This window comes from Anomaloglossus baeobatrachus, unplaced genomic scaffold (assembly GCF_048569485.1).
Source record: "Anomaloglossus baeobatrachus isolate aAnoBae1 unplaced genomic scaffold, aAnoBae1.hap1 Scaffold_2359, whole genome shotgun sequence".
NCBI lineage: Eukaryota > Metazoa > Chordata > Amphibia > Anura > Aromobatidae > Anomaloglossus > Anomaloglossus baeobatrachus.
In genome coordinates, this window is record NW_027442028.1 from 160,100 (window position 1) to 180,716 (window position 20,617).

Sequence of the window (20,617 nt, forward strand, 5' to 3'; positions counted from 1 at the left end):
ATATATCTAGTGTGCGGCTCTGCAGGTGGAGGTAGGTGCAGGGTATTATATATCTAGTGTGCGGCTCTGCAGGTGGAGGTAGGTGCAGGGTATTATATATCTAGTGTGCGGCTCTGCAGGTGGAGGTAGGTGCAGGGTATTATATATCTAGTGTGCGGCTCTGCAGGTGGAGGTAGGTGCAGGGTATTATATATCTAGTGTGCGGCTCTGCAGGTGGAGGTAGGTGCAGGGTATTATATATCTAGTGTGCGGCTCTGCAGGTGGAGGTAGGTGCAGGGTATTATATATCTAGTGTGCGGCTCTGCAGGTGGAGGTAGGTGCAGGGTATTATATATCTAGTGTGCGGCTCTGCAGGTGGAGGTAGGTGCAGGGTATTATATATCTAGTGTGCGGCTCTGCAGGTGGAGGTAGGTGCAGGGTATTATATATCTAGTGTGCGGCTCTGCAGGTGGAGGTAGGTGCAGGGTATTATATATCTAGTGTGCGGCTCTGCAGGTGGAGGTAGGTGCAGGTTATTATATATCTAGTGTGCGGCTCTGCAGGTGGAGGTAGGTGCAGGGTATTATATATCTGTGTGCGGCTCTGCAGGAGGAGGTAGGTGCAGGGTATTATATATCTAGTGTGCGGCTCTGCAGGTGGAGGTAGGTGCAGGGTATTATATATCTAGTGTGCGGCTCTGCAGGTGGAGGTAGGTGCAGGGTATTATATATCTAGTGTGCGGCTCTGCAGGTGGAGGTAGGTGCAGGGTATTATATATCTAGTGTGCGGCTCTGCAGGTGGAGGTAGGTGCAGGGTATTATATATCTAGTGTGCGGCTCTGCAGGAGGAGGTAGGTGCAGGGTATTATATATCTAGTGTGCGGCTCTGCAGGTGGAGGTAGGTGCAGGGTATTATATATCTAGTGTGCGGCTCTGCAGGAGGAGGTAGGTGCAGGGTATTATATATCTAGTGTGCGGCTCTGCAGGTGGAGGTAGGTGCAGGGTATTATATATCTAGTGTGCGGCTCTGCAGGTGGAGGTAGGTGCAGGGTATTATATATCTAGTGTGCGGCTCTGCAGGTGGAGGTAGGTGCAGGGTATTGTATATCTAGTGTGCGGCTCTGCAGGTGGAGGTAGGTGCAGGGTATTGTATATCTAGTGTGCGGCTCTGCAGGTGGAGGTAGGTGCAGGGTATTGTATATCTAGTGTGCGGCTCTGCAGGTGGAGGTAGGTGCAGGGTATTGTATATCTAGTGTGCGGCTCTGCAGGTGGAGGTAGGTGCAGGGTATTGTATATCTAGTGTGCGGCTCTGCAGGAGGAGGTAGGTGCAGGGTATTGTAGATCTAGTGTGCGGCTCTGCAGGTGGAGGTAGGTGCAGGGTATTATATATCTAGTGTGCGGCTCTGCAGGAGGAGGTAGGTGCAGGGTATTATATATCTAGTGTGCGGCTCTGCAGGTGGAGGTAGGTGCAGGGTATTATATATCTAGTGTGCGGCTCTGCAGGTGGAGGTAGGTGCAGGGTATTATATATCTAGTGTGCGGCTCTGCAGGTGGAGGTAGGTGCAGGGTATTATATATCTAGTGTGCGGCTCTGCAGGAGGAGGTAGGTGCAGGGTATTATATATCTAGTGTGCGGCTCTGCAGGTGGAGGTAGGTGCAGGGTATTATATATCTAGTGTGCGGCTCTGCAGGTGGAGGTAGGTGCAGGGTATTATATATCTAGTGTGCGGCTCTGCAGGTGGAGGTAGGTGCAGGGTATTATATATCTAGTGTGCGGCTCTGCAGGTGGAGGTAGGTGCAGGGTATTATATATCTAGTGTGCGGCTCTGCAGGTGGAGGTAGGTGCAGGGTATTATATATCTAGTGTGCGGCTCTGCAGGTGGAGGTAGGTGCAGGGTATTATATATCTAGTGTGCGGCTCTGCAGGAGGAGGTAGGTGCAGGGTATTATATATCTAGTGTGCGGCTCTGCAGGAGGAGGTAGGTGCAGGGTATTATATATCTAGTGTGCGGCTCTGCAGGTGGAGGTAGGTGCAGGGTATTATATATCTAGTGTGCGGCTCTGCAGGAGGAGGTAGGTGCAGGGTATTATATATCTAGTGTGCGGCTCTGCAGGTGGAGGTAGGTGCAGGGTATTATATATCTAGTGTGCGGCTCTGCAGGTGGAGGTAGGTGCAGGGTATTATATATCTAGTGTGCGGCTCTGCAGGAGGAGGTAGGTGCAGGGTATTATATATCTAGTGTGCGGCTCTGCAGGAGGAGGTAGGTGCAGGGTATTATATATCTAGTGTGCGGCTCTGCAGGTGGAGGTAGGTGCAGGGTATTATATATCTAGTGTGCGGCTCTGCAGGTGGAGGTAGGTGCAGGGTATTATATATCTAGTGTGCGGCTCTGCAGGTGGAGGTAGGTGCAGGGTATTATATATCTAGTGTGCGGCTCTGCAGGTGGAGGTAGGTGCAGGGTATTATATATCTAGTGTGCGGCTCTGCAGGTGGAGGTAGGTGCAGGGTATTATATATCTAGTGTGCGGCTCTGCAGGTGGAGGTAGGTGCAGGGTATTATATATCTAGTGTGCGGCTCTGCAGGTGGAGGTAGGTGCAGGGTATTATATATCTAGTGTGCGGCTCTGCAGGTGGAGGTAGGTGCAGGGTATTATATATCTAGTGTGCGGCTCTGCAGGAGGAGGTAGGTGCAGGGTATTATATATCTAGTGTGCGGCTCTGCAGGTGGAGGTAGGTGCAGGGTATTATATATCTAGTGTGCGGCTCTGCAGGTGGAGGTAGGTGCAGGTTATTATATATCTAGTGTGCGGCTCTGCAGGTGGAGGTAGGTGCAGGTTATTATATATCTAGTGTGCGGCTCTGCAGGTGGAGGTAGGTGCAGGGTATTATATATCTAGTGTGCGGCTCTGCAGGTGGAGGTAGGTGCAGGGTATTATATATCTAGTGTGCGGCTCTGCAGGAGGAGGTAGGTGCAGGGTATTATATATCTAGTGTGCGGCTCTGCAGGAGGAGGTAGGTGCAGGGTATTATATATCTAGTGTGCGGCTCTGCAGGTGGAGGTAGGTGCAGGTTATTATATATCTAGTGTGCGGCTCTGCAGGTGGAGGTAGGTGCAGGTTATTATATATCTAGTGTGCGGCTCTGCAGGTGGAGGTAGGTGCAGGGTATTATATATCTAGTGTGCGGCTCTGCAGGTGGAGGTAGGTGCAGGGTATTATATATCTAGTGTGCGGCTCTGCAGGTGGAGGTAGGTGCAGGGTATTATATATCTAGTGTGCGGCTCTGCAGGTGGAGGTAGGTGCAGGGTATTATATATCTAGTGTGCGGCTCTGCAGGAGGAGGTGGGTGCAGGGTCTCTATTATTTTGGAGTCATTATCATTAACCCCTTTATGTCCAGTTCCAGACCAGTTTACTCCGGTTCTTGATGAGGCACATTTTCATATTAGAAAGGGGAGGAGCCAGCACTGCTTGATTAGACATGACAGCTGGGAGATAAATCCCCTCCCCCGGTCCGCCGTGTGGCCAAAGTGCCCCCCATCCCCCTCCCCATACTGATCATCTAAGATGGTGGCCGCACGCTGCATTCATCCTCTGATTTCTGTCATATGTGACATGTCAGATGTGACCGAAATGTCCTCCCCAGGTCCAGCTAAGTCACCCCCTGTCACTCCCTGGTCCTCCCCCGGTCTCGTGATACAAGCTGCTGCTCCGTCCTCGCGATCCCTACTCATCCTCTGAAAAATATCGCCCGCATGCGCAGAGCGGTTCTAACCCCAGGGCTTGATGCCAGGTGACATTACACAGCTGGTATCAACCCCATTTATTACCCCGTTTACCACCGCATCAGGGCAATGGGATGAGCCAGAGTGAAGTGCCAGGATTGGTACATCTAATGGATGCGCCACTGCCGGGACGGCTGCAGCCTGCTATTTTTAGGCTGGGAAGGGCTAATAACCATGGACCTTCCCACCCTGAGAATTCCAGACGCCAACTGTCAGCTTCACCTTGGCTGGTGATCCAATTTGGGGGGAACCCATGTTTTTTTTTTTTTTTTTAATTATTTATCAATAATTAAAAAAAAAATAGCGTGGGGTGCCCTCTGTTTTGGATTACCAGCCAAGGTGACGCTGCCAACTGTGATCTGCAGGCTTCAGCCATCTGCTTTTCCCTAGCTGGCTATCAAAAATGGGGGGAACCCACAGGTTTTTTCAATTATTTATTTTTTGGCTAAATATAAGGTACACACCCTTCACTGCCACATGAAAGACACTAAAGGGTGCCAGCTTAGATTATGCTGGAGGGTGGGACATTATATATGTGTTTGTCTATCCATCCATCCTAGCTTTTTAGGCTTTGTGTCCACGATCAGTGTTTGCAGCGTTTTGGACACAGAGTCTTTTTGCTGCGTCCAAAATGCTGTGCTGTGCCGTACAAGCGCAATGGAAGGATTTTTGGAAATCTCTTGCCCACTGTGCTTGTTTTATTCCTTATCATAAACTGACCTGCAGCGCGGCTTCCTGAGCCTCAGCATGTCAATTTATGCTGTGGAGACGAGAGTTTCATCTAAAGGGAAAATAGAGCTAAAGTCCTCAGCAGCCTGAACTTGGATCATGGGTCCGGGCAGCTGCGTTCTCCAGTGGACAATACTCGCATCTCTGCACAAAAGCTGACATTGCGACTAGATACAGTGTCACCTGGTCGTGGGCACATAGCCTAAAAGTGAGAAATTTGGCACTACAGCAACATTTTTGTGAAGTACCTGTGGGTTCAAAATGCTCACTATATCCCCGAATGAAATCCTTGAGGGTCTAGTTTTCAAAATGGGGTCACTTGTGGGGGTTTCTGCTTTATAGGTACCTTAGTAGTCCTGAAAATGCGACATGGTGCCCGCAATTCTTTTCAATTTTTCCAAAATTCACATGGTGCTCCTTCTGTTATGAGCCCTCCCGTTTGTCCAAACAGAGGTTTTTAGCCACATGTGGGGTATCCCTGCGCTCATAAGAAATTGGATTACAAACTGTGGCGTCCACATTTTGGTATTGCCGCTTGAAAAAGTGAGAAATTTGGTGGTAAAGCAACAGTTTTGTAAAAAAAAAGAAGAAAATTTTCAATATGGCGACCTAAGTTTATTAAATTCTATAAAGTACCTGTGGGTTCAAAATGCTCACTATACCCCTGGATAAAATCCTTGAGGGGTCTAGTTTCCAAAATGTGATCACTTTTGATGGAGCTCCACTGTTTAGGCACCTCAGGAGCTCCAAACGCGACATGGCACTCACTAATGAATCCAGCCAATTTTACAGTCAAATGGCGCTCCTTCCCTTCCGAGCCCTGCTGTGTGCCCAAACATTTTATTTCCACCACTTATGAGGTATCTGTGTACTCAGGAAAAACTGCACAATAAATTGTATGGTGCATTTTTTCTTGTTACCCTTGTGAAAAAAGAGCTTTGATGTCACTTTGATGCCCATTTTGTGCCAGTTTGATACTTTTTTTTGCTGCTTTTAAGTGTATTCACATCAGGGCTCCGCACTGTATTGTATTTTATTATTGTGATTTTTTTAATGTTTGTTAAACCTGTAAAAAAAAAAAAAAAAATAAAAACTAAAAAAATAAAATAAACCAAATTCAGCCTTGAATAAGAAACTGGATGAATAACAAACCAACTTCAGCATTGTGTCTGATGTCGAGCAATACCAGTTTGAAAATAAGGGAAATGTCTGTTATTACCACACATATACCCTGCCCCCCACTGACTGACAGCCGCTGAGCATTTTAACCTGCTGTCAGTCAGTGTCAAGAGCGCGGTATACTGAGCGGTGACTAGAACTGCATCAGTGCCACCCCTATGACTGAAAGCTGGGCGCCGTCTCAATATATGTCTATGATCACATTTACATATTTCTTATCTATTTAGTAACACTTCTTATTTGTATATATGGCTGTTTTTTACCTGGTTGGAGCTAATAACAGAGATTTGGATTGACAGTGGCATTTTCCTATATGTCACACATTTGGAAGGGGGCGGGGGGGGGTCAATTCAGTATTTATTTATATTTTCTTCTTACTTCCCTTGTGACTGGAGCTGTTATAACATCTCAGCGGTGACCATATCCTCTGTATATGGGGGAGGAAGCACCATTAGTTCTTTCTACCGTTTCCTCGAAAATAAGACGTACCCTGAAAATAAGCCCTAGTAGGATTTTTGGGGGCTTTTTTTGAGTATACTTAAAATATAATCCCTACTCCAAAAATACACCTTGGTTGTGGTTCCATAATGAATTGTCCACACATCTAAAAAAGTTAAAGAATACAGCAGGACTTTTATCAAGGAAAGCAGATACCACCAAAAGAAAGCAAATATCCCCCCCAAAAAAATACTTGCACTCACTAGGCCCCAAACAATTACAGTTGGCAAGTACAGATGGTGGATGGGCTCTCACACAGAGATCTGTGTCACTGTCAGGTCCCTCACATTCCCGCTGCATTGCACCGCAGAGCTGTGTATATAGTGACAGAGAAGGCAGAGGCAGTAATAAACCGTCTGTGCCTTATCTAGAAATGGATGGATTTCCTCTCCGTTGATACATGATTGTGTGTAGCTGCGCGGCTCTTTTATTTTTCCACCCACATTGCCGTATAAAGGATAGTTGTTTTTTTTTTGTTGTTTTTTTAAATGACTCATGGGTTTTAATTTTACCATAAAATTTACTGGAAATTAAGTAAAAATTCCAAGTGCGGTGAAATGGTGAAAAAAAGGTAATTCCATCATTGTTTTTACTCCGTTCACGATGTGCTGGAAGTGAGCGGTCAGCGTGATTCTCCAGGTCAGTGTGATTACGGCAATATCAGACATTTATTATCTCAGTGGTGACTAGAGATGAGCGGACCCGTGGACGTTCGGCTTCTGCTGGTCCAGGTGAACATTTGTAAAGATCGGTTCTGGACTTGACCTGCACTTTATTTGAAGTCACTGATTGGCAGTTCCGGTCTCCGCCCACATGCAGCCATAAACACATCACTAACAGGGGAGGGCGGGTTTATTCAGTTTTATTTCTTGGTGCACAATACATCTGATCACACGAGAGCGGTTTGCAGACGTAAAGCCCCCGAACTCCAAACCTGAACTTTACTATCTTGCAAAAGTCTGAGTTTGTACCGAAAACCGAACTCCAGGTTCACTCATCTCTAGTAGTGAATAAAAATCAGACTTTTGTTAAAAAAAACAAAGCATAAAAAAATCGGCTTGTGTCTCCATTTTCCGACATCGGAGTAGAGTGACGACTTGTTTTTTGCTTGATGAGCCGACGTTTTCATTGATACTATTTTAGGTGCAACTTCATGTTGAAATTTTTTTTTACTGCCCAAATGATATCGTCTCTTCATTATTATCTCCATTAATTTTACATATCGGCTCCTCTCCTTCCCATTCAGGTCCTTATAATATCGGATCCTCTCAGTGGTTTTATTCTATAGAAGAGAATTCTCCTGATTGCCCCGTGAAGGATGGATATGGACGGGGACAAGATGGCGGAGAGGATATTACACCTCACCCTAGAGATCCTCTTCCGGCTTACTGGAGAGGTGAGAGATTCTGATGACGTCACATTACACCATTCTTATCTATGGGAATAACAGATGGACAGAACTGGAGAGGTGAGGACTCTGGAAATGTCTGGAGTGAGATTTATTACTGTGTCTCTCCATAACCAGGATTACACAGTAGTGAAGAAGACCTCTAGTGAGCGCTGTCAGGCCCCTGTGTCTGAGGGATGGGGAAGACCCCTGAGCCCAATCACAGGGCCTCCACCTCACCCCCCGATACATGAGGACATCAATGACCAGAAGATCCTAGAACTCACCTACAAGATGATTGAGCTGCTGACTGGAGAGGTGACACTGCTGGGAATGCTGGGACATTATACAGTAACGCTATGAAGGGATCGGGGGTGACGGTATCATTGTATGTGTCAGGTTCCTATAAGGTGTCAGGACGTCACCGTCTATTTCTCCATGGAGGAGTGGGAGTATTTAGAAGGACACAAAGATCTGTACAAGGACGTCATGATGGAGGTTCCCCAGCCCCTCACATCACCAGGTAATAGACAGGACTAAATACACACGGCCTATAATTATCTGTATGTAAGGAATGAATTCAGTCCCTGTATGTGTCTCCTCCAGGTCTATCCAGTAAGAGGACAACACCAGAGAGATGTCCCCGTCCTCTTCTCCCACAGGACTGTAAACAAGAAGACCCCGATGTTCCTCAGGATCATCAGGTAGATGAAGAGAAGGGGCCATGAAATCTCCCTATGATGTGTAGACGGCTGTGAAGGTCTTGTGCTCAGTCTTGTTTTATCCTCCGGTATTATATGTGTTATACTTGTGTAATGAGAGCGGTGGAGATGGCAGGATTAGAGCTGATCATAGATGGGACTTCTCCATCTGTCTGTGACTTTTACAATATTTCTTTCAGGGGGAAGATCTGCCCCATATTAATACTACAGAGACATATGTGAGGGGTGATGTGCGGAGTAAAGAGGAGATTCCTACAGATAACCGCCCAGGTGAGTAGTGACCACTAAATGCACAGAAGTCACAGATTCTTCTCAGTCACCGGCTGTGGCTGCTTTATCAGGGTTGTAGTCCGGCCATAGAAAATGGTCACCATTCTGCTGCTAGACCACCACATGCTCCTCCACCCAAAACTGCCCCCATTATTTTGGGCATTGGACTTCCTTCTGTTGGAGTGAGATCTGTATCAGCCAGATCTTACAGGTAGGATCCACCCTATCCCCTGAAATTAGAAGACATTGACCCTTATCTGCTCAGATCTCTAATCTGTAAAGCCAAATGACAGTGTATGTAGAATGTGCAGACAACTTGGGAAGAAATATCTAATCTGTATGGTGGACCTCTAAGAGAAAGCGGAGGGCAGGGCTGTGGAGTCGGTAAGCCAAACCTGCAACTCCAACTCCGATTCCCACTTATATTGCTTATATTTAAGTGAAAAATGTATTGTAGTACAATGTGAACATCAGACATTGAATCATTTTTATGATAGAACAATCAAGATATTTAGATGGAACTTAAAATATACTATTGGAATACAACTTTAGAACACAAAAAACTGTAATAAGTTGTAAATTTGTAATACACTATGTAATACATTACATATATAGATAGATATTCTGTGTATATGTATGTATGTATGTATGTATGTGTATATATATAATATATATATATATATATATATATATAACGCTATGTAATAAACTATGAAAGTGGCAAAAAAACAGTTTTCAACAATAACATTTGCGCAGTCTATGAATTTGTTGTAAGAAATAGAATTGCTTCCATCAGAGCCTCCTTCATAGATGACCGCAAATCTGACCTAATAATTTTAAGGTAGAGAACAACCTCTCTACAGTAACTTGGGTTGGAGGCAAAGCCGTAGCCACATGGGCAACATCTCTAACAATTTTCAGGTATAAAGGCTGCTTTACACACAGCGACATCACTAGCGAAAACACCCGCCCCCGTCGGTTGTACGTCACGGGCAAATCGCTGGACTTACCTGCCTAGCGACTTCGCTGTGGCCGGTGAACGGCCTCCTTTCTAAGGGGGCGGTTTGTGCGGCGTCACAGGGACGTCACACGGCAGCCGTCCAATAGAAGCGGAGGGGCGGAGAGCAGCCGAAAGAAAGTGACGCCCACCTCGTTGCCGGAGAACGCAGGTAAGGTGTTGTTCCTGGGGTGTCACACGTAGCGATGTGTGCTGCCTCAGGAATGACGAACAATCTGCGTCCTGCAACAGCAACGATATTTGGAATTAGAATGATGTGTCAACGATTAGGTGAGTAATTTTAATCGTTAGTGGTTGTTCGTACGTTTCACACGCAACGACGTCGCTAACAAGGCCGGATGTGCGTCACGAATTCCGTGACCTTTAATGACATCTCGTTAGTGATGTCGTTGCGTGTAAAGCCCCCTTAAAGGAATTGCCTCATGCAGTCAGTTTTGATGAACGGCTGAATTTTTCTATTTCTTTGAGAGCAAGTGAAAAATTGTGCTGAAATATGGTCAATCTGCTGCTATAGGAGACAGAGTGAAATCTTTTTCCTTGCAGCAACACTTTGCCGTCTCCATTTCATAGAAATATTTGTCAAAAGTTAAACTCCTCATCTGATGAGGATGAAGATATGGCATCAGTAGAATTGTCAGGACCCAAGTCCTCTTGCGTCTGGCAGTCCTGTAGCCGCTCATCCTAACTGCTACCTCAGTCAGAGCTTCTTTTCCTTTAGTAAGCTGATGATCATCAAGCGGTACACGATGACTTGGGTTCACATAAACAGCTGCCAGAAGAATTTTATTTTCCAATAGCTGTGTTTCTTTACGTTTCATTGAAGCAGAAATGCGATCTGTGATTAAACCTCCTCTTTGGGACAGACAAAATAGCAAGTTCTTCCACTCCCTTATGAAAACGCCAGGAGTTAAATCCTCAGCTTGTAATTTTTTAGTCACAGTAAATGGTGATTAATCAATTCCTTCAATTCAACCACCTGTGTCCATTGACTTTCATTTAGGGTTACCTGAGGGTTCGCCATATCTATAAGAAACGGTTTTAGCTCAAGCAATCGCTCAATCATTAAATAAGTACTGCCCCAGTGAGTGGCTTGATTGACAATTGCCTCTTTTTTAGCACGTCACTTCAAGATGGAATCAATTTTCGGGGTTCTGGCAGCAATAACCAATTTCCTCACTTTCCCAATCAGATTTCCAGCATGTCCCTCTTGCAGACTATCTCTTATTGCCAGCTGCAGCGTGTGCACAACACAGCGCATGTGATGAATATGAAAGTGTTTTGAAGCAACTTCAACAAGATCATCTAATCCTAAAGTATCATTTTGCTGTTCTTCTGTTGTAATATCTGTTTGTTCCTCAGTTATATGAACAGCACTGTGGCCTTCCATCTCACACATACTGAATCCTAAATTTTCTTCTAGCTGTTGCTCATTACTCTCATTCATCAGTTTAATTGTACTTATCATGTTTGAAGCATTGTCCGGTATTTTTCTAATCTGCTTTTGCTATTGAAAACATTATCTATGAGCTCAAAAACCTTTCAGGTGATGCGGTTTTTTAAAAAGCTGATCTGCTTTTGCAGCTGAAAAACGTACCCCCAAAAAATGCAGCAAAAACGCTGTGTGTGAATGTAGCTTTAGATCAGGAATAGAACAGACATTTATAGGACATTTCATAAATTTCCTATGAAAAAATATTCAGCACATTCTGCATTGCACTACTGTCCCCAATTTATTATATATTTTAGGAGTCGGAGTATTTTATACCGACTCCACCAAAATGAGCTCAGACACCGACTCCACAGCCCTAGCGGAGGGTAATGATGCTGGTGATGTCCTAGATTCTTAAGGCTGCTTTACACGGTACGACCGATTGTGCAATTTCACAATCGATCGTACCCGCCCCCGTCCTTTTTGCGTCACGGGCAAATCGCTGCCCGTGTCGCACAAAGTCAGTAACCCCCGTCACACATACTTACCTCTCGTGCGACCTCGCTGTGGGCGGCGAACGTCCACTTCCTGAAGTGGGAGGGACGTTCGGCGTCACAGCGACGTCACACGGCCGCCGGCCAATAGAAGCGGAGGGGCGGAGATGAGCAGGATGTAAACATCCCGCCCACCTCCTTCCTTCCATAGAGCCGGCGGCGGCCGCGGGAGGCAGGTGAGCTGCTCATCGTTCCCGTGGTGTCACACGGAGCGGCGTGTGCTACCACGGAAACGATGATCAACTAAATTAAACGATATTATGGAACCTAGCGAGCAGTACACGACTCACGATTTGTGAGCGATACTGCGTCGCTAGGAGGTGTCACACAGGCCGGCATCGCCAGCGATGCCGGATGTGCGTCACAAAAACCGTGACCCCGACGATCTATCGCACGATAGATTGTCTGGTGTAAAGCAGCCTTTAGTTTGGTGCTGTGTTCACCAGGTGAATAAAGATTGATTGTTCTCAGTGGGAGAAACAAAATAATAATCTTATCATAACTACAAGAGTCACTGGTGGACATACCGCGGTGTAGCTGCACAGGGGCCCTGAGCAGGAGGGGCCTCAAGGGCCTGAAAACATATGGGGATTTCCTTTGCCGGTGGCAGCTTCAAAACTAACAGGAGAAGCAGGGGCCAGAACAGCTGAACACATATGATTCTGCTGAGCTGACACAGGCCCCTTCCTTCACCTGTTAGAGGCCTGCAGGGGGCAGGATTCATCACTTCTACAAAAGCTGCTGGCCACGCAGAGGATGATTGTGTCTTAGGGTATGATTCCACTTGCGTATGACTCGTGCAGTCTCGCATTGGTATCACCCGGCACGGCGCACACTGTCCTGACAGGAGCGGGTAGGCTGCATGTATTTCCATGCAGGTGAACCGCCCCTGTCCGGAGAGTGTGCGACTGTGTCGGGTGATACCAATGCGAGACTGCACGAGTCATACGCAAGTGGAATCATACCCTCAGAGCCAGAAAGGAGGCTCTGAATTATTTCAAGAGAATACAGCAGTCGGGCCCGAGGAGGAGGGGAGGCTGCACCACAAGAGAAGATGGAAGTGCAGGCTCCAGAAGACCTGCTGTGCTGGCCACCATGTGCAATCATCTGCAGAGAGGGTGAGTTCATGTGCAATGTGTGACTATTATGTTTGTATATGTGTTATGTCTATGTATTTGTGCACATATGTGTGTGATGAACGTGTATTTATCTGTATACATCCTCGTATTCACCAATATGTTCACATTATTTCTGCTCCATTTCAAGTGTGAGAAAGGCCGATGTGGTGAAGTCACATGTGCACAAATAGGTGAATACATACAAAGAAGACTCCTACTCTTCTTTTTTTTTTTTTTTTTTTTAATGGAGTGTGCATGTAATGTAGTGTGAGTGTATTTATATACTCACCTACCTCAACTCTTCTACTTTCCTGAGTGACGTCACCATTCTCCAGTATCTCGGGTCACACTACACTCTGAGCCAGAAGTCTTTTACAATTAAAGCCCATTGAGCCTCTTTCTGTTGCTCCATAGACTTAAGTCCCCTTTACACACTGAAACTTTCTAGCGATGCATGCTGCACAGCGGGAAACAAAGGACCTAGGAATGGTTCTGAACGATTTGTAGCGATCACAACTTCACAGCAGGGGCCAGGTCGCTGATGTGTTTCACACACTGCAATGTCGCTGGGGAGGTCGCTGTAACGTCACAAAACCGGTGACGTTACAGCGATGTCGTTTGCGATGTTGCAGTGTGTAAAGCCACCTTTAAGGGTGCTTTACACGCTGCAACATCGCTACCGATATATCGTCGGGGTCACGTCGTCAGTGACGCACATCCGGCGCTGGTAGGGACATCGCAGCGTGTGACACCAAGGAGCAACGATCAACTATCGCGAAATCGTTCAAAAACGGTGATCGTTGACACGTCGCTCCTTTCCTTAATATCGCTGCTGCCACAGGTACGATGTTCGTCGTTCCTGCGGCATCACACATTGCTATATGTGACACCGCAGGAACGACAAACATCTCCTTACCTGCGTCCACCGGATAATGCGGTAGGAAGAAGGTGGGCGGCATGTTACGTCCCGCTCATCTCCGCCCCTCCGCTTATATTGGCCGGCCGATTTGTGACACCGCAGTGACGTCGCTATGACACCGAACGCACCTCTCCCTTGAGGGAGGGATTGTTCGGCAGTCACAGCGACATCGCTGGCAAGGTCTGTTAGTGTGACGCTGCCGTAACGATAATGTTCGCTACGGCAGCGATCACCAAATGTAAAGCACCCTTTACATTGTAGGTCACTTCTGGGTCCTGCAGAGCACAGTGTGACCTGGAGATACTAGAGTTAGATTACGTCATTGAGAAGATGCACAGAACAGCACTGGACACCAGAAATACTAAAGAGCAGTGACACCCCTGAGAAGAGGAACAGAACAGCGCTGGACACCAGAGATACGGGAGAGAAGTAATGTCACTGAGAAGAGGAGCAGGCCAGCAGTGGACACCAGAGATACGAGATAGCGGTGACGTCACTGAGAAGAGGAGCACAACAGCGCTGGACACCAGAGAGAGCGGCGGTGACGTCACTGGGAGAAGTAGAACAGCGCTGGACACCGGAGAGCGCAGCGGTAGGTGAGTATTTTATGACACTACATGCATAAACACACATTCCATCAGTAAACAAGTTAGTGGAGGCTTCTTTAATGATGTCTATGGTGTGGCTGTTTTTTGTTGTATTTTCTCTGTTTCTCTACTGTACCCACCTGTCATATAGAGCGCTGCTTAAAAGGATCCAGCCAGCGGATACATGTCACCCGTGGATCGAGCAGCGTGTATCAGACATCACATCTATATGACTAGTATTTGATGCAGCTCAGTCCCAGACATCTATGAAAGTGGTTTTTTTTCTCTGACTCTCCGCAGCACTTTAGGGTCACATATACCTGGCTGTGATCATGCAGCCACTGCTTGGTACAGGCTGTCCACGGCTCATGGGTCTCAGCTTTCGGGTTCCATATAAAGGAGTTGTGTGAAATAATACATGTACTGTAAAGACATTTTCTGGCAAAAGGATCTTATGGGGGTTCAATTTTGTAAAACTAACAAAATAAATTATTCACACCTGCAGTCACCCTCCTGGATCCAGCGCAGGCCATCCTGTGGTCTGTGCCAGCATTAATTATGTCACCGTTCTACCAGACACAGGACCGCTGCAGCTTGTGATAGGCTGCAGCGGTCAGGTAACATGAACTGCAGTCATCACAAACTGCAGTAGTCCTGCGTTCCGTACAATGGTGAAATAATGCTGGCACAGACCATAGGGCTGCCGCTGCTAGATCCAGGAGGTGACCGCAGGGGAACACAATTTGTTTTGTTATTTTTACAGACTCTATCCTCCAGGTAATGACATTGTGTCTGGACAATCCCTTTAATAAACTATAAATCCTCATCTACGTTGCACCTGACAGCTCTAGTGTTGTAGTTGACACGCCCGCAATGGGGCCGTTGGGGTTACTCGTCACCAGGCCGGTGTAGGGAGGGATGGATGGATGTCACAGCGGCCAGGCCCGGCTCCATGACCCCGGCGGTATCAATAAAAGATGGAGGGAATATTTACAGGGGAGTTGAGTTTATTCGTGACGCTACCTGTGGTATGCAGCCAATATAGGAGCCGCTGCTGCAGGAGCTATTTCCCTGGGGCAGATGGTAGCGCAGCTCGGATGATACAGCTCTCCACAGGCAAAGCTCAGGCCCCAAGGATGATGAGAGTGGTAGTCTCTGATGGCGGCAGGGCGACAACACAGGCAGTGATGGGACGACACAGGGATTGCAGTCCAAGTTCTTTACTCACTGAGATATCACCACCTTTGGAGTGAGGCGCTCCGCTGTTATGGTCTCCAGCCGATCCTGGATAGTTTGGAGGTCAAGGCTGGTGTTCCTGCTGTGTGTCCTTTCTATTGGTAATTCCTCTACCCCAGCACCTGGTCAGTGGAACGGGTCACTGGCACCTGTCACACTCCCCGCGAGCCCTGGGATCCCCCTTCTTCCTAAGAACCTGGGCTGAGCCGCTCCAGCTCCAAACCACGGGTCCCTTGCTCTTCCTTGTCCTCTACCCTTCTATACTGTTGCCTGTTTTACGGTTCAGGCGCAACTCCTGGTTGTCTGATGTGACCACTCACTTCCCTTAACAGTGCCCCGCTTCCCGCGTTGCTGAACTAGTGGGCGGGAGGTCCCATACCTCATAATGGCCGCCCCCAGCACCTACCGAAACCCAGTCCCGGTGGGAGGGCAGCTGTGTGTTGTATGAATTGCGGTGTACATCAATGAATGACCCCTGTCTTACCCGGAATGAATACTACACCTCGGCTTAGATGCAGTACCCTGTGGTGCCTGAAGCCTCAGGGGCGCCACACATTCCTTGATGCTTCTGTTTACAATGGCTGCAGACATCACAGCCCAGGTGCCTCATGTGACCGCTGCAGACAATCACTGGCTTCAGACTTTTGAGCCATATACCACTGACAAGCTGCAAAACACACAGAGTATACAGGCTGTGCCATCTCCAGCCAATGTAACTAGACGCATTGGAGACAGCGCTGAAGCTGCAGCAGATAGAAGGGCGGCAGGACTGTGCTGTTATATTCAGATGGTAAATATGAAACTTATTTATTGTTTAGATTTGGTAGTTGTGTTCTAAACTAGTAATAAACAGTACAGTCTATATGTTTACATCATTTTGTTATGAAATGAAGGGGGGGCCCAGAAAGATTTCTTGCACAGGGGCCCCCTGCAGTCTGTGTCCGTCCCTGATAAGATTCTTATTGTTTCTCCACTGAGAGCAATGAATCCATCCTCCTAGAATCTCAGCATCTTATTGATGGATCTTCCTTCTCTCCCTTCTGATGAATGTGCTGATACGGGCGTTTTTATCCAAAGTTCAGCACAGGGTAACTGTAACATATGAGGGAGGTTAGAATTACCCCACAGTGGGTACATGGAGGCCGGGCAGCCCACCCACAGGATACCCAAAATTTAACTTCTTCAGCCCTGGGTGATTTTTCTTTTTTTCCAAGAAGCATAACTTTTTTATTTTTCAGTCAACATAGATATATAAGGAATTATTTTTTTGCAGGATGAGTTGTACTTTTGAATTACACTATTCATTTTATCATCTAGTGCACTGTAAAATGGTGGAAAAATTCCAAGTGCAGTGAAATTGTAAAAAGTTAAGGGAATTACACGATTGTTATTTATTTACCATGTTTACTATATGTTCACATGTTTAGCCTCTGATGGTAAGGAAAAGCTTTTGCTGGGAGGAAGCTGCCAGATGTAACACCAGGGAGACTTGGTACTGTGATGGTTGACTCCAGGGGTCGGCGATTGGATGTTCACATCAAATCGCTGATGTGGTCGTGTGCAGACCAGACGGCTGGTGTAGGCAGGTGCAGTGGATATGGCAGGCACAGCTGGTATAGATAGATGTAGCAATCACAGTGGGCACAGCGTATACTAGGAAACAGACACGTGTTATCTCACACAGCATGAGACTCAGAAAACAGAACGGGAACTGACAATTAGCAACACGTCTCTAAGGATAGACCACGTTGCCCAGGCACTTCCCATAGGGGGAGGTGCCTTAAATACCTAGTGCCTCTTAGCCGTAGGTTGTGAGGCACTTCCAGGTATGGGCACTTTTGCCCTTTAAGAATATATAAGTGCACTCCCAGGAGACCTCAACCAGGGAAAGACTGCAGGGCACTGCGGGGACACCGGTAACTGCGTTTCAAGTTATTTTATAAATTTTAACCTTAAATTTGTATATATTATTGTAAATAATTTTCATTCTTGGCAGATGACTGTACCAGGAGAACAGAGGCACAACTGACCTCTTCAATCTTAAAATCAGATGACCTTGATAGCACACAAGATATAACTGAAGTGAATGCCACTATTCAAGATGCACCATCATCTCTTTACAGCAAAGATCTATCATCTGATTCTTTTAAACAAGTCCTATCTTCTGATTCATCACAGACTATTAAGAAAAATAAGTGTCACAAAAGCAGCATAAAAAAGCCATTTTCAACTTCAGAATATCAAAAAAATAATAAAAAAATTCACATAGGGGAGAAAAGATTTTCTTCAGAATCTGTTAGTTACCAGAGAACTCACACAGGGAAGAAGCCATTTTCATGTTCAGAATGTGGGAAATGTTTTAACTGGAAAACAAATTTTGTTACACATCAGAGAACTCACACAGGTGAGAAACCTTATTCATGTTCAGAATGTGGGAAATGTTTTAACGCTAAAACAAATTTTGCTAAGCATCAGAGAACTCACACAGGTGAGAAGCCATATTCATGTCCAGAATGTGGGAAATGTTTTACCCAAAGTTCAAGTCTTGCTAGACATCGGAGAACTCACACAGGGGAGAAGCCTTTTTCATGTTTAGAATGTGGGAGATTTTTTAAGCGAAAAGTACATCTTATTTCACATCAGAGAATTCACACAGGGGAGAAGCCTTTTTCATGTTCAGAATGTGGGAAATGTTTTACACATAAATTGCATTTTGCTACACATCAGAGAACTCACACAGGTGAGAAGCTATATTCATGTTCAGAATGTGGGATATGTTTTAACCGAAAATCAAGTCTTGGAAAACACAAAAGAATTCACAAAGGGGAGAAACCCTTGACATGTTTAGAATGAGGGAAATATTTAACACAGAAATAGGTTATTTTTGAACATCACAAAACTCACAAAGGTAGAAGCCATTATCATACCTAGAAAAAGAGAAATCTTTTACTTGCAAATTATAATTTGTTGCCCACTAAGAGAAATTTACATGGGCTACTAGAAGCCTTTTGGAAGTAGTGTTAATTAAACCATTTAATGCAATTTTGTTTATCTTCTTACTATCTCTTCTCTTTTGTGTAGGAGGAGGTGGGGTGAAGTGATTCTCTCTGCTCTTTTATTGGATATTTCTATTAGATCCTTAGAAACCCATATCCCTTTTTAAGTCTTGCTAATTGGGAAGAGAGTGACATTTTTAAATTTGCAGCTATTTACAGAGTCTCAGTTAACGTCCTTTTTGGAGATGGTTGAGAAAGTTTGATCACATTGAAGCTGTCTTTATCAATACCTCCAAGTGAGACGTCTCCTTAGTACAGGATCTGACATTGGATACAATTCACCTCCTCGGTCTCTACATAGACTTTTTCAAAAAGGGGATTATTATATTAAAGGAGACTCAATTTTATATAGTTTTCTAAACTCCCTGTTAGAAAATCTGAAGTTGTCATACATGATAAAATGGGAGCAAGAGCTCTGTTTTACATTCTTCCCTCAACAATGGTGGGCGCCTTGGAATGGACTTATAGGACCTCAGCTTGTATAAATCACCTAGGACAAATTATATAAATTCATACAGGGTGGTGTCTGTTTCCAGGCAAAATGGCTCACATGATCCCTGATTATTCCCCTTTCTGTTGGCAAGGCTGTCTTCAGAAAGGCACATTGGGGCATGTATGGTGGTCCTGTCCTAAAGTTATGGTGTTTTGGGAGCAGGTGTTTGTTCTAATTTCATCTGTAACAGGTGTTCGTGTAATTATGGATGATCCACTGGCAATCCTGAATATAGGACTCGATAACTTCCCCTAAAATGTGAAACCTGTTATTGCTGATATATTTACCTCGGCCAGACGGTGTTAGGCTATAAAGTGGAAACTCCCTTCAGTTCCCTCGGTTGAGGAGCTTGTCAGGAAAATTAATACTCAATTCCTAATGAAAATTACACTTACCCATAATATAGAGAGGAGAAAACAAATTCAGAGAAATTGGGGCATTTTCTTCATATTCTATTTGTCCTATGGGGTGTTGATCTATAGGTATTTGTATTATTAATTCCTATGTATAGAATTGACTGGATTGGTGTTCTCCCCCCCCCCCTGTTTATTTTTTTTCTTCTTTTTACCATATGTTCTTACCCAACATTCTTCCTAACTCCCAATCTCAGCGATCTGACATTCATTACAGTTACTTTCAGCGCACAATCTCCATGTCTGACCAATGTCTGTAACTTCTCTATACTACAATAATAAACATGTTCATATTACACATTACTATTTACATCGACCTGTTCCCTCATTATTGCATTAAATATCTTGGATACAATACTATCATTACTGCAATTTCTCACTGACTTTGTTAATCACGTTTTGTCGGAGTCGTCTGAATCCATCTCAATGTTTTCAATTTATGTGTAAGTAACAATAAACGTCCTACCGCAGTTTTCCCGCGTGTGTCCAGTGTCAGTTCTTCTATATTCCCTTATATAAAACCTTGGTGTCTCCGACCAAACCTGCTGATTATGATTTTACAATTGTAATAACTTTACTCAAAAAAAGTATTTATAATCCGCAGCCTGTGTATAAGATCCGCAGCTTCCGCAAAGCACTTCCCACCTTTGGCCTCTGTACGTATGCCGACCTTGTGGAGGAACAGAGGGTCATATATCCCCTATGGATGATTTATAGATCTGGCAGTCTACAATGTCCACTAGGGATATAGATCTAACCCCTTCAAGGATCCTTGTCCATTGAATGTCCGTAACGGCCCAATATTCCTTTCCCATTTACGCATAAGAACAAGAGGATAATTATAATTATTATTTATTTATAGAGCACCATTAATTCCATGGTGCTGTACATGAGAAGGGGTTACATACAGAATACATATCCAAGCTACAATAGACAGACTGGTACAGAGGCAAGAGGACCCTGCCCTTGCAAGCTTACATTCTATAGGATTTTGGGGAGGAGACAATAGGTGGGGTGTTGGTTGGGCGGCGGCTCTGCATGGTGGTGAGGCGGCGGCGGCTCCGAACATGGTAGTGAGGTGGTGGCGGCTCCGCACGGTGGTGAGGCAGTAGCTGTGGTGGTGGTGAAGCAGTGAGGTCATTGAAGATTATAGGCATTCCTGAACAGATGAGTTTTCAAGTTCCGTTTGAAGCTTGCAAGTGTAGCAGATAATTTGATGTGGTGAGGCAGCGAATTCGAGAAGACAG

General features: G+C 45.5%; 1 protein-coding gene across 1 annotated transcript in view; it reads left to right on the plus strand.

Annotated features, from left to right (window-relative positions):
- The window catches only part of LOC142261654 (uncharacterized), a 54,860-nt gene extending 35,027 nt beyond the window's left edge, over positions 1–19,833 (plus strand). The window contains exons 2-5 of the mRNA XM_075332128.1: positions 8,012–8,078; positions 8,162–8,259; positions 8,457–8,547; positions 17,405–19,833. Of these exons, the coding sequence (XP_075188243.1) occupies positions 8,012–8,078; positions 8,162–8,259; positions 8,457–8,547; positions 17,405–18,261 (1,113 nt within the window). The 3' untranslated portion in view covers positions 18,262–19,833. The remainder of the gene's footprint in view (positions 1–8,011; positions 8,079–8,161; positions 8,260–8,456; positions 8,548–17,404) is intronic.
- The last annotated feature ends 784 nt before the right edge of the window (positions 19,834–20,617 follow it).